Source organism: Saprolegnia parasitica (genome assembly GCF_000151545.1).
Source record: "Saprolegnia parasitica CBS 223.65 unplaced genomic scaffold supercont2.31, whole genome shotgun sequence".
Taxonomy (NCBI): domain Eukaryota; phylum Oomycota; class Saprolegniomycetes; order Saprolegniales; family Saprolegniaceae; genus Saprolegnia; species Saprolegnia parasitica.
Genome location: NW_012156425.1, coordinates 276,972 through 294,606, shown reverse-complemented (window position 1 = coordinate 294,606; position 17,635 = coordinate 276,972). Strand labels below are relative to the sequence as shown.

General features: G+C 59.3%; 8 protein-coding genes and 1 pseudogene across 9 annotated transcripts; 2 read left to right on the top strand and 7 right to left on the bottom strand.

The window, feature by feature from the left end:
- Positions 1-405: 405 nt before the first annotated feature.
- Positions 406-4,107, bottom strand: SPRG_07858 (DNA-directed RNA polymerase II subunit RPB2). Its single transcript, XM_012346849.1, has 2 exons — positions 1,878-4,107; positions 406-1,824 (listed from the first exon to the last, which is right to left on the bottom strand). The coding sequence occupies exons 1-2, from the start codon at positions 4,044-4,046 to the stop codon at positions 442-444; spliced, it is 3,552 nt and encodes a 1,183-aa protein (XP_012202239.1). The 5' UTR covers positions 4,047-4,107; the 3' UTR covers positions 406-441.
- Positions 4,108-4,895: 788 nt separating this feature from the next.
- On the bottom strand, positions 4,896-6,233 carry SPRG_07857 (hypothetical protein). Its single transcript, XM_012346848.1, has one exon. The coding sequence runs from the start codon at positions 6,204-6,206 to the stop codon at positions 4,950-4,952; it is 1,257 nt and encodes a 418-aa protein (XP_012202238.1). The 5' UTR covers positions 6,207-6,233; the 3' UTR covers positions 4,896-4,949.
- Positions 6,234-7,491: 1,258 nt separating this feature from the next.
- On the bottom strand, positions 7,492-8,924 carry SPRG_07856 (TKL protein kinase). The gene is made up of 2 exons (XM_012346847.1): positions 7,847-8,924; positions 7,492-7,784 (listed from the first exon to the last, which is right to left on the bottom strand). Exons 1-2 carry the CDS (start codon positions 8,879-8,881, stop codon positions 7,569-7,571), a joined length of 1,251 nt encoding a protein of 416 aa, XP_012202237.1. The 5' UTR covers positions 8,882-8,924; the 3' UTR covers positions 7,492-7,568.
- Positions 8,925-9,568: 644 nt separating this feature from the next.
- On the bottom strand, positions 9,569-10,903 carry SPRG_07855 (TKL protein kinase; the record flags this gene model as incomplete). The annotated part of the gene is made up of 1 exon (XM_012346846.1): positions 9,569-10,903. One exon carries the CDS (start codon positions 10,901-10,903, stop codon positions 9,641-9,643), a length of 1,263 nt encoding a protein of 420 aa, XP_012202236.1. The 3' UTR covers positions 9,569-9,640.
- Positions 10,904-11,351: 448 nt separating this feature from the next.
- Positions 11,352-11,594, top strand: SPRG_20460 (hypothetical protein; the record flags this gene model as incomplete). Its single annotated transcript, XM_012346875.1, has 2 exons — positions 11,352-11,372; positions 11,427-11,594. The coding sequence occupies 2 exons, from the start codon at positions 11,352-11,354 to the stop codon at positions 11,592-11,594; spliced, it is 189 nt and encodes a 62-aa protein (XP_012202265.1).
- Positions 11,595-12,461: 867 nt separating this feature from the next.
- SPRG_20459 (hypothetical protein) lies at positions 12,462-12,800 on the bottom strand (the record flags this gene model as incomplete). Its single annotated transcript, XM_012346874.1, has 1 exon — positions 12,462-12,800. The coding sequence occupies one exon, from the start codon at positions 12,798-12,800 to the stop codon at positions 12,462-12,464; it is 339 nt and encodes a 112-aa protein (XP_012202264.1).
- A 457-nt stretch (positions 12,801-13,257) lies between these two features.
- SPRG_07854 (hypothetical protein) lies at positions 13,258-14,503 on the top strand (annotated as a pseudogene; the record flags this gene model as incomplete). The annotated part of the gene is made up of 1 exon: positions 13,258-14,503.
- Positions 14,504-14,730: 227 nt separating this feature from the next.
- Positions 14,731-16,058, bottom strand: SPRG_07853 (hypothetical protein). Its single transcript, XM_012346845.1, has one exon. The coding sequence runs from the start codon at positions 16,048-16,050 to the stop codon at positions 14,788-14,790; it is 1,263 nt and encodes a 420-aa protein (XP_012202235.1). The 5' UTR covers positions 16,051-16,058; the 3' UTR covers positions 14,731-14,787.
- Positions 16,059-17,233: 1,175 nt separating this feature from the next.
- Positions 17,234-17,622, bottom strand: SPRG_07852 (hypothetical protein; the record flags this gene model as incomplete). Its single annotated transcript, XM_012346844.1, has 2 exons — positions 17,234-17,544; positions 17,574-17,622. The coding sequence occupies 2 exons, from the start codon at positions 17,620-17,622 to the stop codon at positions 17,234-17,236; spliced, it is 360 nt and encodes a 119-aa protein (XP_012202234.1).
- Positions 17,623-17,635: the final 13 nt, after the last annotated feature.

Sequence of the window (17,635 nt, the reverse complement as noted above, 5' to 3'; positions counted from 1 at the left end):
GGTCGACGAAGCTTCCGGAATCGGACGGAGTGTGGTGAGACAGACATTTTGCCGACAGAGATGCCGACCCAATCCCCCTGGTTTTATTCCCTGAGCATACTAACGTTACCTCTCGACTGCGAGAGATACCTTGACACATTGCAGTTTCCATCGTCTCGGGCCGAGACGATGGGAACTGCAATGTGTCTAGGTATCAAGTATCGAGGAATCCAGATATCGAGGGATCCAGTGTCAAGACAACACTCCTGTGTTTTATACAAGTACAATATGTACACTACGTACCTTTCGAGGCCACGAAAGAGGCGGCGCGTCGTATGTCGGCTCGACTGCAATCGACTACTTCCAGTACAGATCTTGCACAGCTGTCTGCATCGCCAACGCGAAATATGTAAAATGTAAAAAAAACAGAAATATCAAATGTCCTCGTCGATACCGACGAGCTTAGTTGCGCTGGCGCGTCGTCGCCGTCACGTTCGGGTTTCCGAGCGTAAAGAGGCGGGGCGCGATGCTCATGGCCATGAGCTCTTGGAAGAGCAGTTTGCACGAGTACGGGATGTGCACCTGCGAGATCTGCGTCTTGTTGCGGCACGTGCGGCACTCGAACGTCATTTTGCGCAGATTCGCAATTGCAATGATGCCGCAGAGGTCGCACACATGCACGCGGTACGCATCCGAGTTGGCAAAGAGACGGTCCATCAAAAAGTTGGCCGACCCGTGCGAGATGAGGCAGTCGCGCTCCATTTCACCCATGCGGAGACCGCCTTCGCGCGCGCGCCCTTCGAGCGGCTGGCGCGTCAGCATCGTCACGGGACCCCGCGACCGCGAGTGGATCTTGTCGTCGACCATGTGCTTGAGACGCTGGTAAAACGTCGGTCCGATGAAGATCTGCGCCTGGAGCCGACGCCCCGTGTGGCCGTTGTAGAGCACTTCGTTGCCGTGGCGCTGGTACCCGAGGCTATGGAGCGTGTCCGAGATCGCTTGGACCGTCACGTCCGTGAACGGGGTCGCGTCACCTTCGTCACCCGTCTGCGACGACACCTTCCCGAGGAGGCACTCGATCAAGTGGCCAATCGTCATACGCGACGGAATCGCGTGTGGGTTGACGATAATGTCGGGGTTGACGCCCTCGATTGTGAATGGCATGTCTTCTTGGCGGTACGTCATGCCGATTGTGCCCTTCTGCCCGTGGCGCGACGCAAACTTGTCGCCGATCTGCGGAATGCGAATGTTGCGGAAGCGCACCTTGGTAAACTTGAAGCCTTCGGCGTTGGTCGTGAGCATGACCGAGTCGATGATGCCGTTCTCATGCGTTCGGAGCGTCGTTGACGCATCCCGCTTCTGGTGGCGCATCTCCATGCCGTTCTCATCGGACGCGGGCAGCGGCGACGTCTTGCCAATGATAATGTCGCTGCCCGAGACGCGTGTGCCGGGCGCGACAAGACCGTCGTTGTCGAGCTTGTGGTAGCTGCCGTGCTTGAGGCGGAGGCACGTCGCGCGGCTCGGCTTTTCAAACTCTTCGCAGTTGAGAAAGCCCGCGCCGCCGCCCATGCCATGCGGCGACTTGTTGCGCTCTTGGTCGACGTAGCAGCGGTAAAACGTCGACCGGAAGAGACCGCGGTCGATCGCGCTCTGGTTCATAATGAGCGAGTCTTCTTGGTTGTACCCCGTGTAGGTTGCAATCGCCACGATCGCATTGACGCCACTCGGCAGCTCTCGAAAGTGGAGGTACTCCATCGCGCGCGTCGTCACCAGCGGCTTTTGCGGGTAGTTGAGGATGTTGGCCATCGTGTCCATGCGCGCCCGAAAGTTGCTCGTGTAGATACCCTACGCGCATCAGCATCAGCGATAGAGTCGAAAGAGAGGATCGTTGTAGGTACCATGGCCTGCTTGCCCATGGCCGACTGGTATGTGTTACGCGGACTCTGGTTGTGGTCGGGAAACGGAATGATGCTGGCGCAGATGCCGAGGATCATCGACGGGTGGATCTCGCAATGCGTGTAGAGCTGGCGCGGCTGGAGCAAGTCCTTGGGCTCCATTGCAATCATGCACACCTCTTCTTCTTCCGTGTCAATGAGCTCGACGACGCCTTCCGTGAGGAGGTTGTGCCACCGAAAGTTGGTGTGCTTGTGGTTCTGGAGCTTGACCACGTGGTTCTTTTGCAGCAGCAGCTGGTTCTGCTCGACGATGAAGAGCGGTCGGCACACACGCCCGGCGTCCGTGTAGATGCGCAGCTCCTTCTGCATGAGGTCGCGGATCACCGACACTTCGGCGTCAATGTCGACGCAGCGACGCAGCGACCGCAGCGTCTTGACGAGCTCGTTCGGCTCGCGATGGACACCGACCCAGTTGCCGTTGACGAAAATCTTGGTCGCTGTCGGAATGATCTGCGGCTTGATCTCCTCGAGGTTCTCGGTCGCCCACTCTTCGAGAAACTCGAGAATCGGCGCCTGGGGCGACCCGACCGAGATGTACGCCATGAGCGCGAGGTTCTTGACAAGACCGACGGCTTGGCCCTCCGGCGTCTCGGCCGGGCAAATCATGCCCCAATGCGTGTTGTGGAGCTGGCGCGGCTTGGCCTGCTTGCCTTCGCGCCCGAGTGGCGTGTTGAGCCGGCGCAAGTGACTCAACGACGACGCGTACGTGAGTCGGTTGAGCACCTGCGACACGCCGGCTTTCGACGCCGTCTTTTGCATGCCCCAATTGCCCGTCGCGAGCGAGTAGCGCAGGCCGTTCGAGATGGTCTTAGACTTGATCGCGAGCGAGAGCTGGAAATCGCGGCCCGCGTCGACGCACTTTTGGAGGTATCCTTTCACGTCCTTTGTGAGCTTCTTGAAGAGGATGCGGAAGAGCCCGCCAAGGAGCGGCCCGGCCAGATCGAGGCGTTTGTTGCCATAGTGATCGCGGTCGTCTTCGCCGATGCGGCCGAGCGAGCACATGAGCAGCTTGTGGACCACGTAGCCGAGAAAGTACGCCTTCTTCGTCTCGTTGTGGTCCTCCACGCCAACGTGGGGTAGCATCTCCTTTTGTAAAATGTCCTGCGCATACCGGAGCCGGTCGGCTTTCGAGACGTTGATCGCAGACCCGCGGCGACCGATAAAGTCGAGGGCCACCTCTTGTTCTTGGATCACAAACGCTTCTTCGAGCGACGGCTTGAAGCGCTCCATGAGCTCAATGTCGGAAAAGTCGTAGCAAATGTGCTCGAGGATCTCGCGGTCGGCGACAAAGCCCAGCGCGCGGAAGATGATGACGACCGGAATGTCTTGGCGGATGTACGGGATCACGGCGCGGATCTGGTGGCCCGAGACCGCCGACTTGCCGCCCGACTTGGTGTACATTTGCACGTACATGGTCGAGGTCGGGCGCACGCCATGCTCGACATGCGACCGTGTCTCGCACACCCACGAGTACTTGGAGACGGAGGATTTCTTGAAGCAGTAGACGTGGTTGTTGCTCATGCGCTCCTGCGCGATGAGGACCTTCTCCGACCCGTTGATGATAAAGTAGCCGCCTTGGTCGTACACGCACTCGTTGAGCTCGGTGAGCTCCTTGTCTGTCTTGTTGGTCAAAACGCAGTACTGCGACCGCAGCATGATGGGCACCGACCCAATGAATTCCTTGGGCGTGTGCTCGCGCTCGTACGGGTCCTGCTCCTCAATGGGCACCGTGCCCGCTTGGAACTTCTCGCACGTCACGTCCACATAGAGCGGCGCAGCGTACGTGAGGTTGCGCAGCCGCGCTTCGTGCGGAAACATGACCGACGTCGAGCCATCGCTCTCGGTCATGGTCGGCTTGGAGAGGTAGATCTGGCCAAACTGGATCTGGTAGATCGTGTCCGAGACCTTGGTCGCTTTCTGGCCCGGGTTGTACTGCGCTTCGGGCGTGATGCGGATCGAGCGCGAGTCGTCGATGAGCTCCTGCATCGTGTTCTGGATGAACTCGTCGAACGAGTCGAGCTGCTGGCGCACGAGGCCCTTCTCCTCGAAGTAGGCCGAGATGACCGCCCACGCGTCCTCCTGCGAGACGCCGGCGTCGCTCGTCAACTCCATCTTGTCTTGCAAGTTGCCAAGTCGATGGTCTGCCACACGCCACAGCAGACCCTTGGCTATGTGATACCCTCTCACATTGGATATATTGGCTTTTGAATCAAATATTATATCGAGTTTAAGAGAAGCGACCGCTTGAAGCGAAACGACGCGGCGAGGCCAAGCGTGGCCAAGGCCGAGCATGGCAAGGCAGGTGGAAGGCCGAGCATGGCAAGGACGAGCTCGAGCATGGCAAGATGCATGGCGCGGACGAGCATGGGTACGGACGTTTGTGGCTCTTCCCATGGGCTCTGCCCGCATCGTGGTTGAAGGATCATGGACGTCGAGAAGGTCATCATGGCACGGACGATGGCAAGAGTATGGGCCAGGGCGATGGAGGTTATTTGTCGTGGCGTGGAGACTACCGGTACGACTTGCATCGACATGGGTCATGGGCCGACGCGAAGCCTACATAGGACGAGACGCATGATGGTGGTGCGAGCCCAGCGGGCGATGCCGATGCCGAGAGCCAGCAGCATCCTGTAGTACATGGATGGGATGGCATGATGATGGTGTAGATGCAAGATGACAGCCGCGATGCCAGCAGGAGCTGTCGGTGCTTTTGCATGGTCGCTGCAGTGGTCGAGACCACATGAACATGGATCGTGCGACGACGCAGCTTTGTGGCCATGCAGGAATGGCATCATGCAAGAGACCAGCAGTGCACTCTGCGGCATCGACAAGGCTGCTGCTGCACCGGATGCGCGCCCACCGAGACGGCGGCTCTGTCGAGGCGAGCCATGAGGTACACGCAGGAAGCGATATTCCACTGATGAAGATCTACCGCGTTCTCTTCAAGAGTCAAGAGACAAGTCGACTGCAAACTATAACTCTATATTCAATTTCGTTCGAAGACCGACGTCAAGCTTACTGCTGCTGGCACTGGACGCCACGGGGCTGGCCCCGGTCGTCGTCCGAGTCGTACGCTTCGCGCTGGGCCTCCTGCTTGGCGGCCTCCGCATCAAAGTCGCCGAGGAAGCACTCTTCCGAATCGCTGTAGCGACGGACGGGCTCGGGCAAGGCAAACACGCTCTGGAGCGCGCGGACCTGGTCCGCCGACACGGACGTCGGGAATTCGATCTTGAACAAGATGACGAGCTGGCCCTTCACGAACGGGTTGCCGTGCTGCGGCATGCCTTCGCCGTGCACCGCCTTGAACTGGTTCGGCTTGATGACCTCGCCGGGCTTGGTCTTGACGTGCAAGTGGCGGCCATCCAGGTGCTCGACGATCGTCTCGAAACCGCACAGCGCCTCGACAAGCGTGATCTTCTTCTCCATGATGAGGTTGGCACCCTTGCGCTGAAAGGTCGCGTGTTCCTTCTCCTGGACGACAAAGACGATGTCGCCGGCAATCGTACCAGGCGCCTGGTCGGCTTCGCCCGTGAACGTGATACGCTGGCCGTTGCGCATGCCCTTCTCGATGTGGACTTCGAGGACCTTGCGCTCCTTGGAGACCTTGTTGCCCTTGCAGCCCTTGCAGCGGTCCGCATCGCGGATCGTCTTGCCTTGGCCACGGCAGTCGGGGCAGACCGACTGGACCTGCTGGACCATGCCGGGCGCGATCTGGCGGTGCTGGATGCGCATGCCACGGCCGTTGCACGTGTCACACGTCTTCTCAGCGCCCTCGGCGCCACCGCGGCCGTCGCAGCGGCCACAGAGCACATCGCGGTTCACGGCGAGCTTGACCGTCTTGCCGTTGTACAGATCCTCGAGCGAGACCTTGAGCGGGTGCGTGAGGTCTTCACCCTTCTGCGGGCCACGCGGGCGGCCACCGCCACGGCCGCCAAACATTTGGCTGAAAATGTCGGCGCCGCCGCCGCCGCCGCCGCCCTGCTGGAGGCCCTCTTCGCCGTACTGGTCGTAGAGCTCGCGCTTCTCCGGGTCCGAAAGCACCTCGTACGCGACCGTAATGTCCTTGAAGAGCTCCGGGTCGCCGCCCTTGTCCGGGTGGTTCTTGAGCGCAAGCTTGCGGAAGGCCTTCTTGATCTCGGCCTCCGACGCCGTCTTGGCCACGCCGAGCGTCTCGTAGTACTTGGAGTTGTCGACGTTGCCGCGCGGCGCGCCATGGCCGTGGCCGCCCTCGAAGCCGCCGCCGAAGAAGCTCTCAAAGCCGCCGCCCCACATGATTCCTTCGCGTGGGTTTTGTGGAAATGGTGACCGGCGTTGGGTGGTCATCGCGGGCCAGGATTTCCCACACGTGGGATTTACACGTGAAATACTCGAAATAGTGTGCGGCGTCGAGAATCCGACTTGATAGACAGCGTCGCTCTTGTTGGAATGCACCAACGAACGCACTTGATAGTACGCCCGACGACAACGGCGACGAGGTCACGAAGATGTACTTGTTGTTTAGAGCGTGATAATCGTACGCCAGGCACCTCGTATCACGGACGTCGGCAGCGAAAAGGTGCTTGGATGTGATGTGCGTATGGCCATCGACTCCAGCAAGAGGATCCTGGGATCCCTTCGAATCTGCATAGTGCGCACGTGCATATCGTCGATGAGGTCCTCGCATGGCATTGGCATGTATTCGACCAGCGCTTCCTTGATCGTAGTAGCGGTTTGTGGCTCCACTTGCCACTGAGAATCTTACCGACCAAGTCAGTCCACGGGAGCATCATCGATCAAGCACGATTCTTGCTAGAAGGAGACGTATGGATACGAAATATTGCTCAAGACGCTTTGCGTCCCGCCACTGGAGACCTCAATACAAGCAATGGATCGCAAAAATTATCAACCCGTGATTGGCATCGTATTACACTATTTCACATCTCTGGTCCATCAACAAACCAGCGAACGTCGTGTTCAGGGCCTATACAGTTGGCCGTTGATAGCATGGGCATTTGTATCCAGCAGACGTCGTCTACTTGCCCGTCCGCAACGCAGTGCTCGATGTGTTGATGCTGCTAATACTTTGTTCGCGTCCATCGGCCAAGGTCGCGTCGTTTGACACTATTTGAAACCAACGCCCAGCCCACGTGAGAAATACCCATTTCGCACTAAGTGCGCCTGCGGCCAGCCTCTGTGGTCGTGCACTCTTGCGTTTTGTATGGTTGATTTGCTCGATTAAGTGCGACTTTCTTTTTCGACGCGATTTGATTGGCTGTCGCTGGGAACGGACGCCGATTTTTCGCGGGAACGTCTGCGCCTGTCTGCGTGCCACCGGCCTGAGCCTACCGGTAGTTTAGACTTGGTAGGAATGGACTCGGGAGGTTAGGAAGTTACTCCTCAAGCCTCGGACAATCGACCTCTCGCGCTAGCACACTCGGAGATGCGGGTCGAGAGCAGGCGAGTGTGAATCGACTGTCTGTACGACGTGCAGCCTTCTGCAGCGTCCAGCCCGGTTCGATGCGCCGTTCGGTCTCGACGAGCGGGCACCAAGGGCACGAAACACAATTATGGATTCCCTTGGCGGCCACGGTCAAGAGGAAGCCATCCACGTCGTGGAATGTGATTGATGTAATAGATGATTAATACTACGACGAGCTACGACGACGACGCGCAAAGGGCAGGCTGCACGACATCTTGAATGAGTCGGACGACTTCCATCGCGCTTGGGCGGCGCTCGGGCTCGTAGTCCAAGCATCGCATCGCGAGGTCGAGCACAGCGGGCGGGCACTCGACGCTGAACGTGGGTTTGGCGCGCTTCTGCGTTACGAGCTTGATGACGGCCATGCCATCGAGCTTGCCATTCTTGCCAATCTAGAAACACGCCAAGACGATCAGTGTCCAGTCGTCATACTACGAGTATTGGGTCTGCATACCGCTTGGTCGGCGAACGGGATCGCACACGTGTCGAGCTCCGAGAGCACGACGCCGAGCGAGTAAATGTCGGCGCGGTCGTTGTACTTTTTACCCATAAAGACTTCGGGGGCCGCCCAGAGCGCCGTACCGACGCCGGCCGTCATCGTCTCTTCAAACTGACGCACGCGCGAGATGCCAAAGTCGTTGATCTTGGCCGTCCAGTTGGCATCCAAGAGCACGTTCTTGGACTTGAGGTCGCGATGGATGATCTTGGGCGTGAGGCTGTGGAGGTACACGAGGCCTTGGGCGATGTCGAGCGCGATCTTGATCTTCTCGATGGGCCACGTCAGCGTTGCCTTGCGCTTCTGCAAATGGTAGAAGAGATCGCCGTTCTTCATGTACTCGGTGAGGAAGCAGAGGTTGCCGTCCCGCGGGTTCCACGAAAAGCCGAGAAAGTCCAGCACGTTCGGGTGCTGCAAATGCAGCATGAGCTTGATTTCCGCGACAAAGCACTCGATCTCCTTCTTGTCGGCCTTGCGCTCTTCCAGAATCTGCTTGATCGCGACATAGCGGCCTTTGAATTGGCCGAGCCAGACCTCGCCGAACGCGCCTTTCGTGAGCTTGCGCGTGTACTGGATCAAATGAAAGTCGACCTTCATAGCGAGCATCTCTTGGTCCATCTTGAAGGGCGGCGCGCTGGCTGTCTTCTTGGTCGCCACGCGCTTGAAGTCGTCTTCCGAGTCGAGCACGTAGCCCGACGACGGCATGTTCGTTGGCGGCGGCGGCTGCTGATGAAAGTTAAAGGTGCGCTGATCGTCGTCGTCGCCGCCGTCCTCGGCAGCAGGCTCGCCGCGGACGCGAAAGGCCGGCGGTGGCTGCGTCGGCTGGGCGCCATAGTAACGCGCCTCGCGCCGAGCCTCGCGCGTCCGCCGGTGCCAGACAAAGTAGCCGACGATCAGCAGCAAGATGACACCGGCAACGACGCCGAGGATCGTGTTGAGCGTCGCGCTCGACATGCCCTCGTCCAGGCGGCGGCGCAAGAAGCTCATGCGCATGCTCGACTGACTTGCGGAATGGCGTCGCTGTCCCACCCTGCCACGTGACTCACAATGGCAATTAGCTTGCGATTTGTATGCACATACAAACCGAAGCATGAAACAAGCCACCATACGAACCGGAACTGGCTCACCCATCGATCGACGTTCGCTACATGCACGATCGCATCTATTATACATGGCACCTTCCGACGAGGACAGACATGGCGTCTCTGTCCACTGGTCGAGCGTACCGGTACTAGATCACTAGGATGGTACTAGATGCACCTCCCATCGATCCATGTGGACCTTGATTCCGACGGCGAGCGAGATTCGCTCCATGACGCGCCCAGATGATAGAAGCCCAAAGCTGGTGCAATCGAATGGCGCTCGACAATCCAGTGTGGGCGACGTGGGCCAATGCTGCGGCGTAGCATTAGCACGTGGATGGCTCGCGTTCGCCGGCACTGAATCGTCGTCCATGGGCGCTGGCGTTCGATGGAGTTTGACGGTCGAAGATCGCGATGGCCTGTCGCAGCATGGCCACGTCCACGTCGTCGCGCATGGAGTCAACAGTCGTCTTCCATGGCGCTTCCTATTTGCAGTGTAGCATCTCGTGTCGCGCTCCTACATTGTATACACTGGAGCTAGGGTCAAGCGACGAGACTATAACTTGCGAGTTGGCTCGTAGCGACGAGTGAACGAGGCGTGGATTTTTATAAAGCTTGGGGTATTTCTTGACTGTTAATTGGTGGCGGCTACACAGGGATTCCTACTGCACTAGTACGGTTCGTAATCGAGCGCGGGTCGGACACGGTCCTTCAGGAGCACGACGACTTCGGCGGCGCTCGGTCGGTTCTCGGGCTCGTAGTCCAAGCAGCGGAACGCGAGGTCCCGGACCACGTCCGGACAGCTCGGGCTAAAGGTCGGCTTGGCCTTCTGCTGCGTCACGAGCTTGATGACGGCCATGCCATCGAGCTTGCCATTCTTGCCAATCGCTTGGTCGGCGTACGGGATCGCGCACGTGTCGAGCTCCGAGAGCACGACGCCGAGCGAGTAGACGTCGGCGCGGTCGTTGTACTTCTTGGCCAAAAAGACTTCGGGGGCCGCCCAGAGCGCCGTACCGACGCCGGCCGTCATCGTCTCCTCGAGCTGACGCAGCCGCGAGATGCCAAAGTCGCTGAGCTTGGCCGTGCAGTTCTCATCCAAGAGGACGTTCTTGGACTTGAGATCGCGGTGGATGACCTTGGGCGTGAGCGCATGCAGGTACACGAGCGCCTGCGCAATGTCAAGGGCGATCGCGAGCTTGTCCTTCTTCCACGTCAGCGTCGCCTTGCGCTTCTGAAGGTAGACAAAGAGGTCGCCGTTCTTCATGTACTCGGTGAGCGCGCACAAGTTGGCGTCCTGGTTCCACGAAAGGCCGAGAAAGTCGACAATGTTCGGGTGCTTGAAGTTGGCCATGAGCTTGATTTCCGCGACAAAGCACTCGATCTCCTTGGCGTCCGTCTTGCGCTCTTCCAGAATCTGCTTGATCGCGACGTACCGGCCTTGGTACTGGCCAAGCCAGACCTCGCCAAACGCGCCCTTGCTAAGCTTGCGCGTGTACTGGATCATGCTATAGTCGACCTTGGCATCGAGGAGGTCCTGGTCCATCTTGAACGGCGCTTGCTTCGGCGTCGGCTTCTTGGCCTTCGGCTTGTTGTTGCGGTAGCCGTCATAGTCGTCGCCATGCCCGTCGTCGCCGCCCTGCATGATGTAAATGTCGTCGCCTTCCGCCTTGGGCTGCTGGCCCATCATATTGAAGTTGATCGTGCGGTTGTTGTCCGCGTCCATGTACCCGTCGCCCGTCTTGGCTTGGCTCTGCTGTTGCCGGCGGATGCGCCGCGCCTCTCGCCGCTGGCGCGACTTGCGCTGCTGGTGGCAGTACAAGATCAGGATCACGAGCACGATGACGCCCGTGACCGTGCCCAGCGCGATGTTGAGCGCGGAGCTGCCGCCGCCGCCCGAGGACGCGCTGCCGTCGAGGCGCCGGAGACTGGACATGGCGCAAGTTGGATTCTGGACATACAAACCGCAAGAGGTTTGGTAGCGACCTTACTGACTTGATGTCCGCATAAGTGCGGCTAGTGCACTTAGTGTTTGTGTGCAAAGGGTAGAGCCGGAGCGCACTTAAGCCGTGCGCACGACTTGCCATACAAACCCCAAGAAGTTGCCGCTCCTGCGATATGACAGCCGCATTTCTCGGGACGGCTCCATGCTTCGACGCGGACAGATGGCACCGGACTGTCGAGGAGGACGATGCAAGGGGTAGGGATATCGATAGATAGATATATGCACCAAGGTTGGCCACCGGTTTCAATTCCGAATTGGTGCCTTCTGTCACCCTTGACATAACCCCAGCGCGCCAGCGGTCCGAGCGGGACGTCGAGGCGAAGGCGGTCGGTGATCTTCGTGGCGGCAACCACATCGCCTGTCGCCGCCGACGCACAGCATGATGCGCGCGATGTCACGAGTGCGTGCAACGTGTGCTGCGCGTCGATGGATTGCCAAGTTGTCGTCGCTGTAGGATGTTTCTAGCAGCAAATTGACCCTGCAAGCTCTTCCAACGCGGCAGGGGATGGCGCCCACGTGGATCCAAGCTGCTCGACGCAAGAGGAAGACACCACGTCTCGTTGGTGGTTGCTTGGATGGCGATTCGAAAGGGCAAGGTCGTCTGCGTGCACTGCGCCGTTGACGTAGCCTCCACCACACCCGCATTTCCAACGGCATAGGCGCGTGGCAACACCAACCAACCGCCCGTTGATCACGTTCACGACACAGTGGTGTCAAGGTGTCTAACGAGTTGATTCTTCACCCCTCCTCTTTGCCACAAGGGTCGCTTAGATGGCCTTACGCACGCGACTTCGGAAACCAAACACATACAGCTTGTTTTATTTCCTTGGTGGAAACCGAGTCTGGCGCCGTTGCCTGCGACGAATGTGCTCTGTATGTTCTCGCCTCGTGCAGCGAACGAGCTCCTCGTGGATATCCGACCTTGCTGCTGCTAGAAATGCTCGTTCGTGTGACGTGGACCGTCGTGTTCATTCTCGCGCTGTGTCGCTGAGTGAGTCCACGCTGCACTCCATACGAGTACGATATGTTGTCGACACCGTGCTCTGCACCTGGCTGGCACGACGATAGAGATGCCCTCTGTAAAGAATATACTTGATAGACCAAGTGCGACCGCTTCTAGAGAGTGAAGACGGGGACAATACTGCGGCGTTCGAACTCCGCACTAACTGCATGTAAACCAGCAATCCACCGACTGGACAAAAAGTGGTCGACTAAACTTACAACGACCATCTTCATCGTAACAGCATCGACGATCGAGCTGTTGGTGAACGCGGATTCCTTTCGAGTAACACTTGTGGACCTCATGTAGCTGGGCCGCGCGATAGCTTAGCTCACTACGCGAAGCGTTGTCCCGGTGCGCGCAAGGGTCGTTTCGGAGCCGCCCGAAACGATGTGGTCACGCGATTTCCTCAAGAGAATAGCCGAGCCACAGAGTGTTGCTGCGTCACCGATTTGCACGACGTCGTACAGTAGAGCGGTCACCACTCCATCAGCGACGGTAGGCAAGGATACTGTTGCGCGTCAAAGGCGAGAAATATCGGAAAGAGCAGCAGCGCCGGGGCTCGAACCTCGCTCTACTTGGGGGTCTACCAGTGTCGAGACCGAATCTTCCGTTCCGACGATGGCGAGGATCTGGGTAGACAAGCTGCGAGCGCCCCTTGTGTTGAAAAACGCTGCCGCTCCATCCTTGTGGTCGTATCCCGTAGCGCACCGCCTCTCGACTCTCTCTCTGCCAACGCGTTGGCACCAAAGACCATCGTCCGTCCTTTCCGTTTTCCTCCGACGACCCAAGTCGACGACCAAATTCGTAGAAGGAATAGATACCCATGGTCCAAAAAAGTGCGTCGTCCTCTCTGTCCCATCCCCATTGTTGTTGCCTCGTCCAACGTAATGTAAAAAAGCCACGTCTGCTTTGCGCATCTAATAAAAGGTACCGCGTCCGTCGCAGTAGCGCTTCGTCATGGCGTGGCATCTTTGGGCGGCGCCAAAAACCGACCAAGATCGGGGGTGCACCAATCAGACGCTGGTATGCCGACGTGCACCAATCATTGCTCGCGATTGCGTTTCCTGGCCAATCGAAAAGCGCGACACCGACACCGGCGACCAATCCCGTGCCGCGCGTCGTCTTCTGGAAATTTCCACGCGCAGCTTCCAGAAGCCAGGATCTATACAAATCGCAAGCCATTCGGTGTGCTGCAAGGCCATTGGGCGGCAATCAGATTCCCTTAAACACCAAGTTGCTTACGCCATTTTCCGTCTCGACACAGACTTGATACTCGGTCGTCATGTGGGGCGGTGGCTTTGAGAGCTTCTTTGGCGGCGATGGCCATGGCCATGGCGCGCCGCGCGGCAACGTCGACAACTCCAAGTACTATGAGACGCTCGGCGTGGCCAAGACAGCCTCGGAGGTGGACATCAAGAAGGCCTTCCGCAAGCTTGCGCTCAAGAACCACCCGGACAAGGGCGGCGATCCCGACCTTTTCAAGGAGATTACGGTCGCGTACGAGGTGCTCTCGGACCCGGAGAAGCGCGAGATCTACGACAAGTTTGGCGAAGAAGGCCTCCAGCAGGGCGGCGGCGGTGGCGGTGGCGGCGCTGACATCTTTAGCCAAATGTTTGGCGGTGGCATGCGCCAGCCGCGTGGCCCGCCGCGCGGCGAGGACCTCACGCACCCGCTCAAGGTGTCGCTTGAGGATCTGTACAACGGCAAGATGGTCAAGCTCGCGGTAAACCGCGATGTGCTCTGCGGCAGCTGTGAAGGTCGTGGCGGCAAGGCCGGTGCGGAGAAAAGCTGTGGTACGTGCAACGGCCGTGGCATGCGCATCCAGCACCGCCAGATTGGGCCCGGTATGGTCCAGCAGGTCCAGTCGGTCTGTCCCGACTGCCGTGGCCAGGGCAAGACAATCAACGAGTCGGATCGCTGCAAGGCGTGCAAGGGCAACAAGGTCACAAAAGAGCGCAAGGTCCTCGAGGTGCATGTTGAACCTGGCATGCGCCACGGCCAGCGCATCACGTTCAAGGGCGAGGCCGACCAGGCGCCTGGTACGATTGCCGGCGACATCGTCTTTGTCGTTCAGGAGAAGGAACACGCGACCTTTCAGCGCAAGGGCGCCAACCTTATCATGGAGAAGAAGATTTCGCTTGTCGAGGCGCTGTGCGGCTTCGAGTGCTACATTGAGCACCTGGATGGCCGCCACTTGCACATTAAAACCAAGCCCGGCGAGGTCATCAAGCCGAACCAGTTCAAGGCGGTGCACGGCGAAGGCATGCCGCAGCACGGCAACCCGTTCGTGAAGGGCCAGCTCGTCATCTTGTTCAAGATTGAATTCCCGACGCAAATGACGCGCGAACAGCAACGCCTTATCATGTCGGTCTTCCCGCCTGCGGCCGCGCCGCGCCGCCTCTCGGAGGCGGAAGAGTGCTTCCTCGGCGACTTTGATGCGGAGGCCGCCAAGCAAGAGGCCCAGCGGGAGGCGTACGACTCGGACAACGACGACCGGGGCTGCCCCCGCTCAGTGCCAGCAGCAGTAACGAGCTATAGACGACTGTTTTTTTCTTATTTACAAACACGACGGCCCTTGCTACCTACCATCAAAGGCCTTTCCGAAGGCGGTTGACAATATGACGTGGCAGCGTAGGGAGGCAGAAGCGGCGGCCAATGGATCTTCTTGCTGTGTGTGGATCGAGATTGTTGTAGATGAGCAAGCTGCAGCGCACCGCCAATGGTAGCTAGCCCGAGCCAGCGTCGAGCACCGTGTCGCCATGCATCATCATACCCCATTCATTATCTACTTCGTCTCTAAGAACTAGCATTCTTATTGCTGCTGGCACTGGACGCCGCGGGGCTGCCCCCGCTCATCGTCCGAGTCGTACGCTTCGCGCTGCGCGTCCTGCTGCGCGGCCTCGGCGTCGAATTCGCTCAAGAAGGCTTCCTCAGCGTCGCTAAAGCGCTGGACGGGCGCCGCCGACGGGAAGACGCTCTGGAGCGCGCGAGCCTGGTCCGCCGACACGGACGTCGGGAACTCGATCTTGAACAAGATGACGAGCTGGCCCTTCACGAACGGGTTGCCGTGCTGCGGCATGCCTTCGCCGTGCACCGCCTTGAACTGGTTCGGCTTGATGACCTCGCCGGGCTTGGTCTTGACGTGCAAATGGCGGCCATCCAGGTGCTCGACGATCGTCTCGAAACCGCACAGCGCCTCGACAAGCGTGATCTTCTTCTCCATGATGAGGTTGGCGCCCTTGCGCTGAAAGGTCGCGTGTTCCTTCTCCTGGACGACAAAGACGATGTCGCCGGCAATCGTACCAGGCGCCTGGTCGGCCTCGCCCTTGAACGTGATGCGCTGGCCATTGCGCATACCCTTCTCGATGTGGACTTCGAGGACCTTGCGCTCCTTCGTGACCTTGTTGCCCTTGCAGCCCTTGCAGCGGTCCGCATCGCGGATCGTCTTGCCCTGGCCACGGCAGTCGGGACAGACCGACTGGACCTGCTGGACCATGCCGGGCGCGATCTGGCGGTGCTGGATGCGCATGCCACGGCCGTTGCACGTGCTGCACATCTTTTCGGCGCCGTCGGGCCCGCCCTTGCCGCTGCAGCCAGCGCAGACAACGTCGCGGTTTACCGCGAGCTTGACTGTCTTGCCGTTGTACAGATCCTCAAGCGACACCTTGAGCGGGTGCGTGAGGTCTTCGCCACGCGGCGGGCCGCGCGGCTGGCGCATGCCACCGCCAAACATTTGGCTAAAGATGTCAGCGCCGCCACCGCCGCCGCCGCCGCCCTGCTGGAGGCCTTCTTCGCCAAACTTGTCGTAGATCTCGCGCTTCTCGGGGTCCGAGAGCGTCTCGTACGCGACCGTAATGTCCTTGAAGAGCTCCGGGTCGCCGCCCTTGTCCGGGTGGTTCTTGAGCGCGAGCTTGCGGAAGGCCTTCTTGATCTCAGCCGCGGTCGCATCCTTGGCCACGCCGAGCGTCTCGTAGAACTTGGAGTTGTCGACGTTACCGCGGGGCATGCCATGGCCATGGCCGCCCTCGAAGCCGCCGCCGCCGCCAAAGAAGCTCTCGAAGCCGCCGCCGAACATGCTCGCCGAGAAAAAGAAATCGAATTGTATCCCAGCCGTCACCTCAAACGGGGGGATCCGGATACACGTCGATCCGGTTACCGTTGCGAGATAAAAACACTCAACCCACTGGCATCAAGTTGACGGCCATGTAGACTGCCACGTGTCCCAGTAGTCCAGTCCAGGAACGCGCGGTGTGCAGCAGTCCTCGTGGTCGTCACCGAGGTCGGCGGCGCTGCAGGTCGTTGTACCGACGTCGTTGCCTGGCGTTCGTTGGCTGTGCACTCGTTGGCTTCTTGGGTGTGATTGTGGACGGCAGCGCGTACTGGCGACTGCTTTGCATAAGCGCAGCAGAGTGGTCAATGTCATCCGTCAAGTCGAGTTCGAGTGGACGTCAAGCGGGTTGGGTCGTGATGGCAGAAACGTCTGTCTCCTAACCATTCGCTGATGGACCACGGTTCGTTCGCAGGATTGCTTCATGGCACATCCAGGAGCCCACCATTCTAGGGAAGCGAAGAAAGATCGAACGCTGGCGGCAGAGCTGACGCCACTGGAGCAACAGAGCTCGCGCCAGAAGTATCCAAGAGAGAAGTACGTTTACACTGTGACCAGCACACAGCACGGTACAGAGCACGGTACACGGTTCTGTCTGACATGCATGGAGATGGTGGACACCATGCGCAAGCAGATCCAAGATGATTCAGCGAAGGCAACACGCAGGGTTGGGTGTTTTCATCCCCTGCTGTCGCAGTGCCTGTCCAATCTAACGCTGTTATAACGCGCGGCGAAGAGCCAGCATCGGGCAAGCCGCCGACGTCGCGAAGATCGCGATCCCGTCGAAGGGCGTTCTTGGTTCTTGGCCATGGAACCGGACGCCGCGTCGTCGCGCCTCGAGGTGACGCTTCGCATCATCGCAGTGTGCACTAGCACCGATTACATGGTCGGTGCTAGGCAGGTTACCAACGGCTACTTGCGATAGCTCCACGGCGGACACGGCGCCAGCCGTGTAATGGCCTCCAAAGGTTCACACTCCTCCTGCGTCAAGCGTCGCATCACGCTGCGTACAAGAGGTGACATGGTTGTATCTGGTCCGACTGTCGCGTGGGTTCGTCGTTGCGTGCTGTCAACTCGTTCGCGTGGATGTGGATGCTTCCATCCAGGACGGTTCGAAAAGCTTTATGCAATTCGCGCGCTGGATTCCAGCTTAGTACCCTGGACGTCTTCGGTCTTGCTTGTCGTAATACACGAAGCGCTCGAGCTCAGCCAAGGCGTTGGGCGCGGCGAGTGCAAGGCCGCCGCCGCAGAGCGCGCCGAGCCCGTTGGCGAGCATGTCGTTGACGTCAAAGGTGCGCCAGCCCGAGGCGCCTTGCAGAAACTCGATCGCGACGCCGAGCAGGGCGAACGCGAGCAGGAGCGTCGGCACGGCCCGTCGGTGTACCAACTGCGCCCACCACAGTGTCAGCAGAAAGTACGCGAGACCGTGGCCGACCTTGTCGCTACCTGCGACAGGCAGCGCTACGGGGCGGGGCGTCAACGAGAGGTACAGGAGGAGGGCGACGCCACCGACGCCGACGCCGTCTGCAGCACCATCATCTCGTCGTCGTCG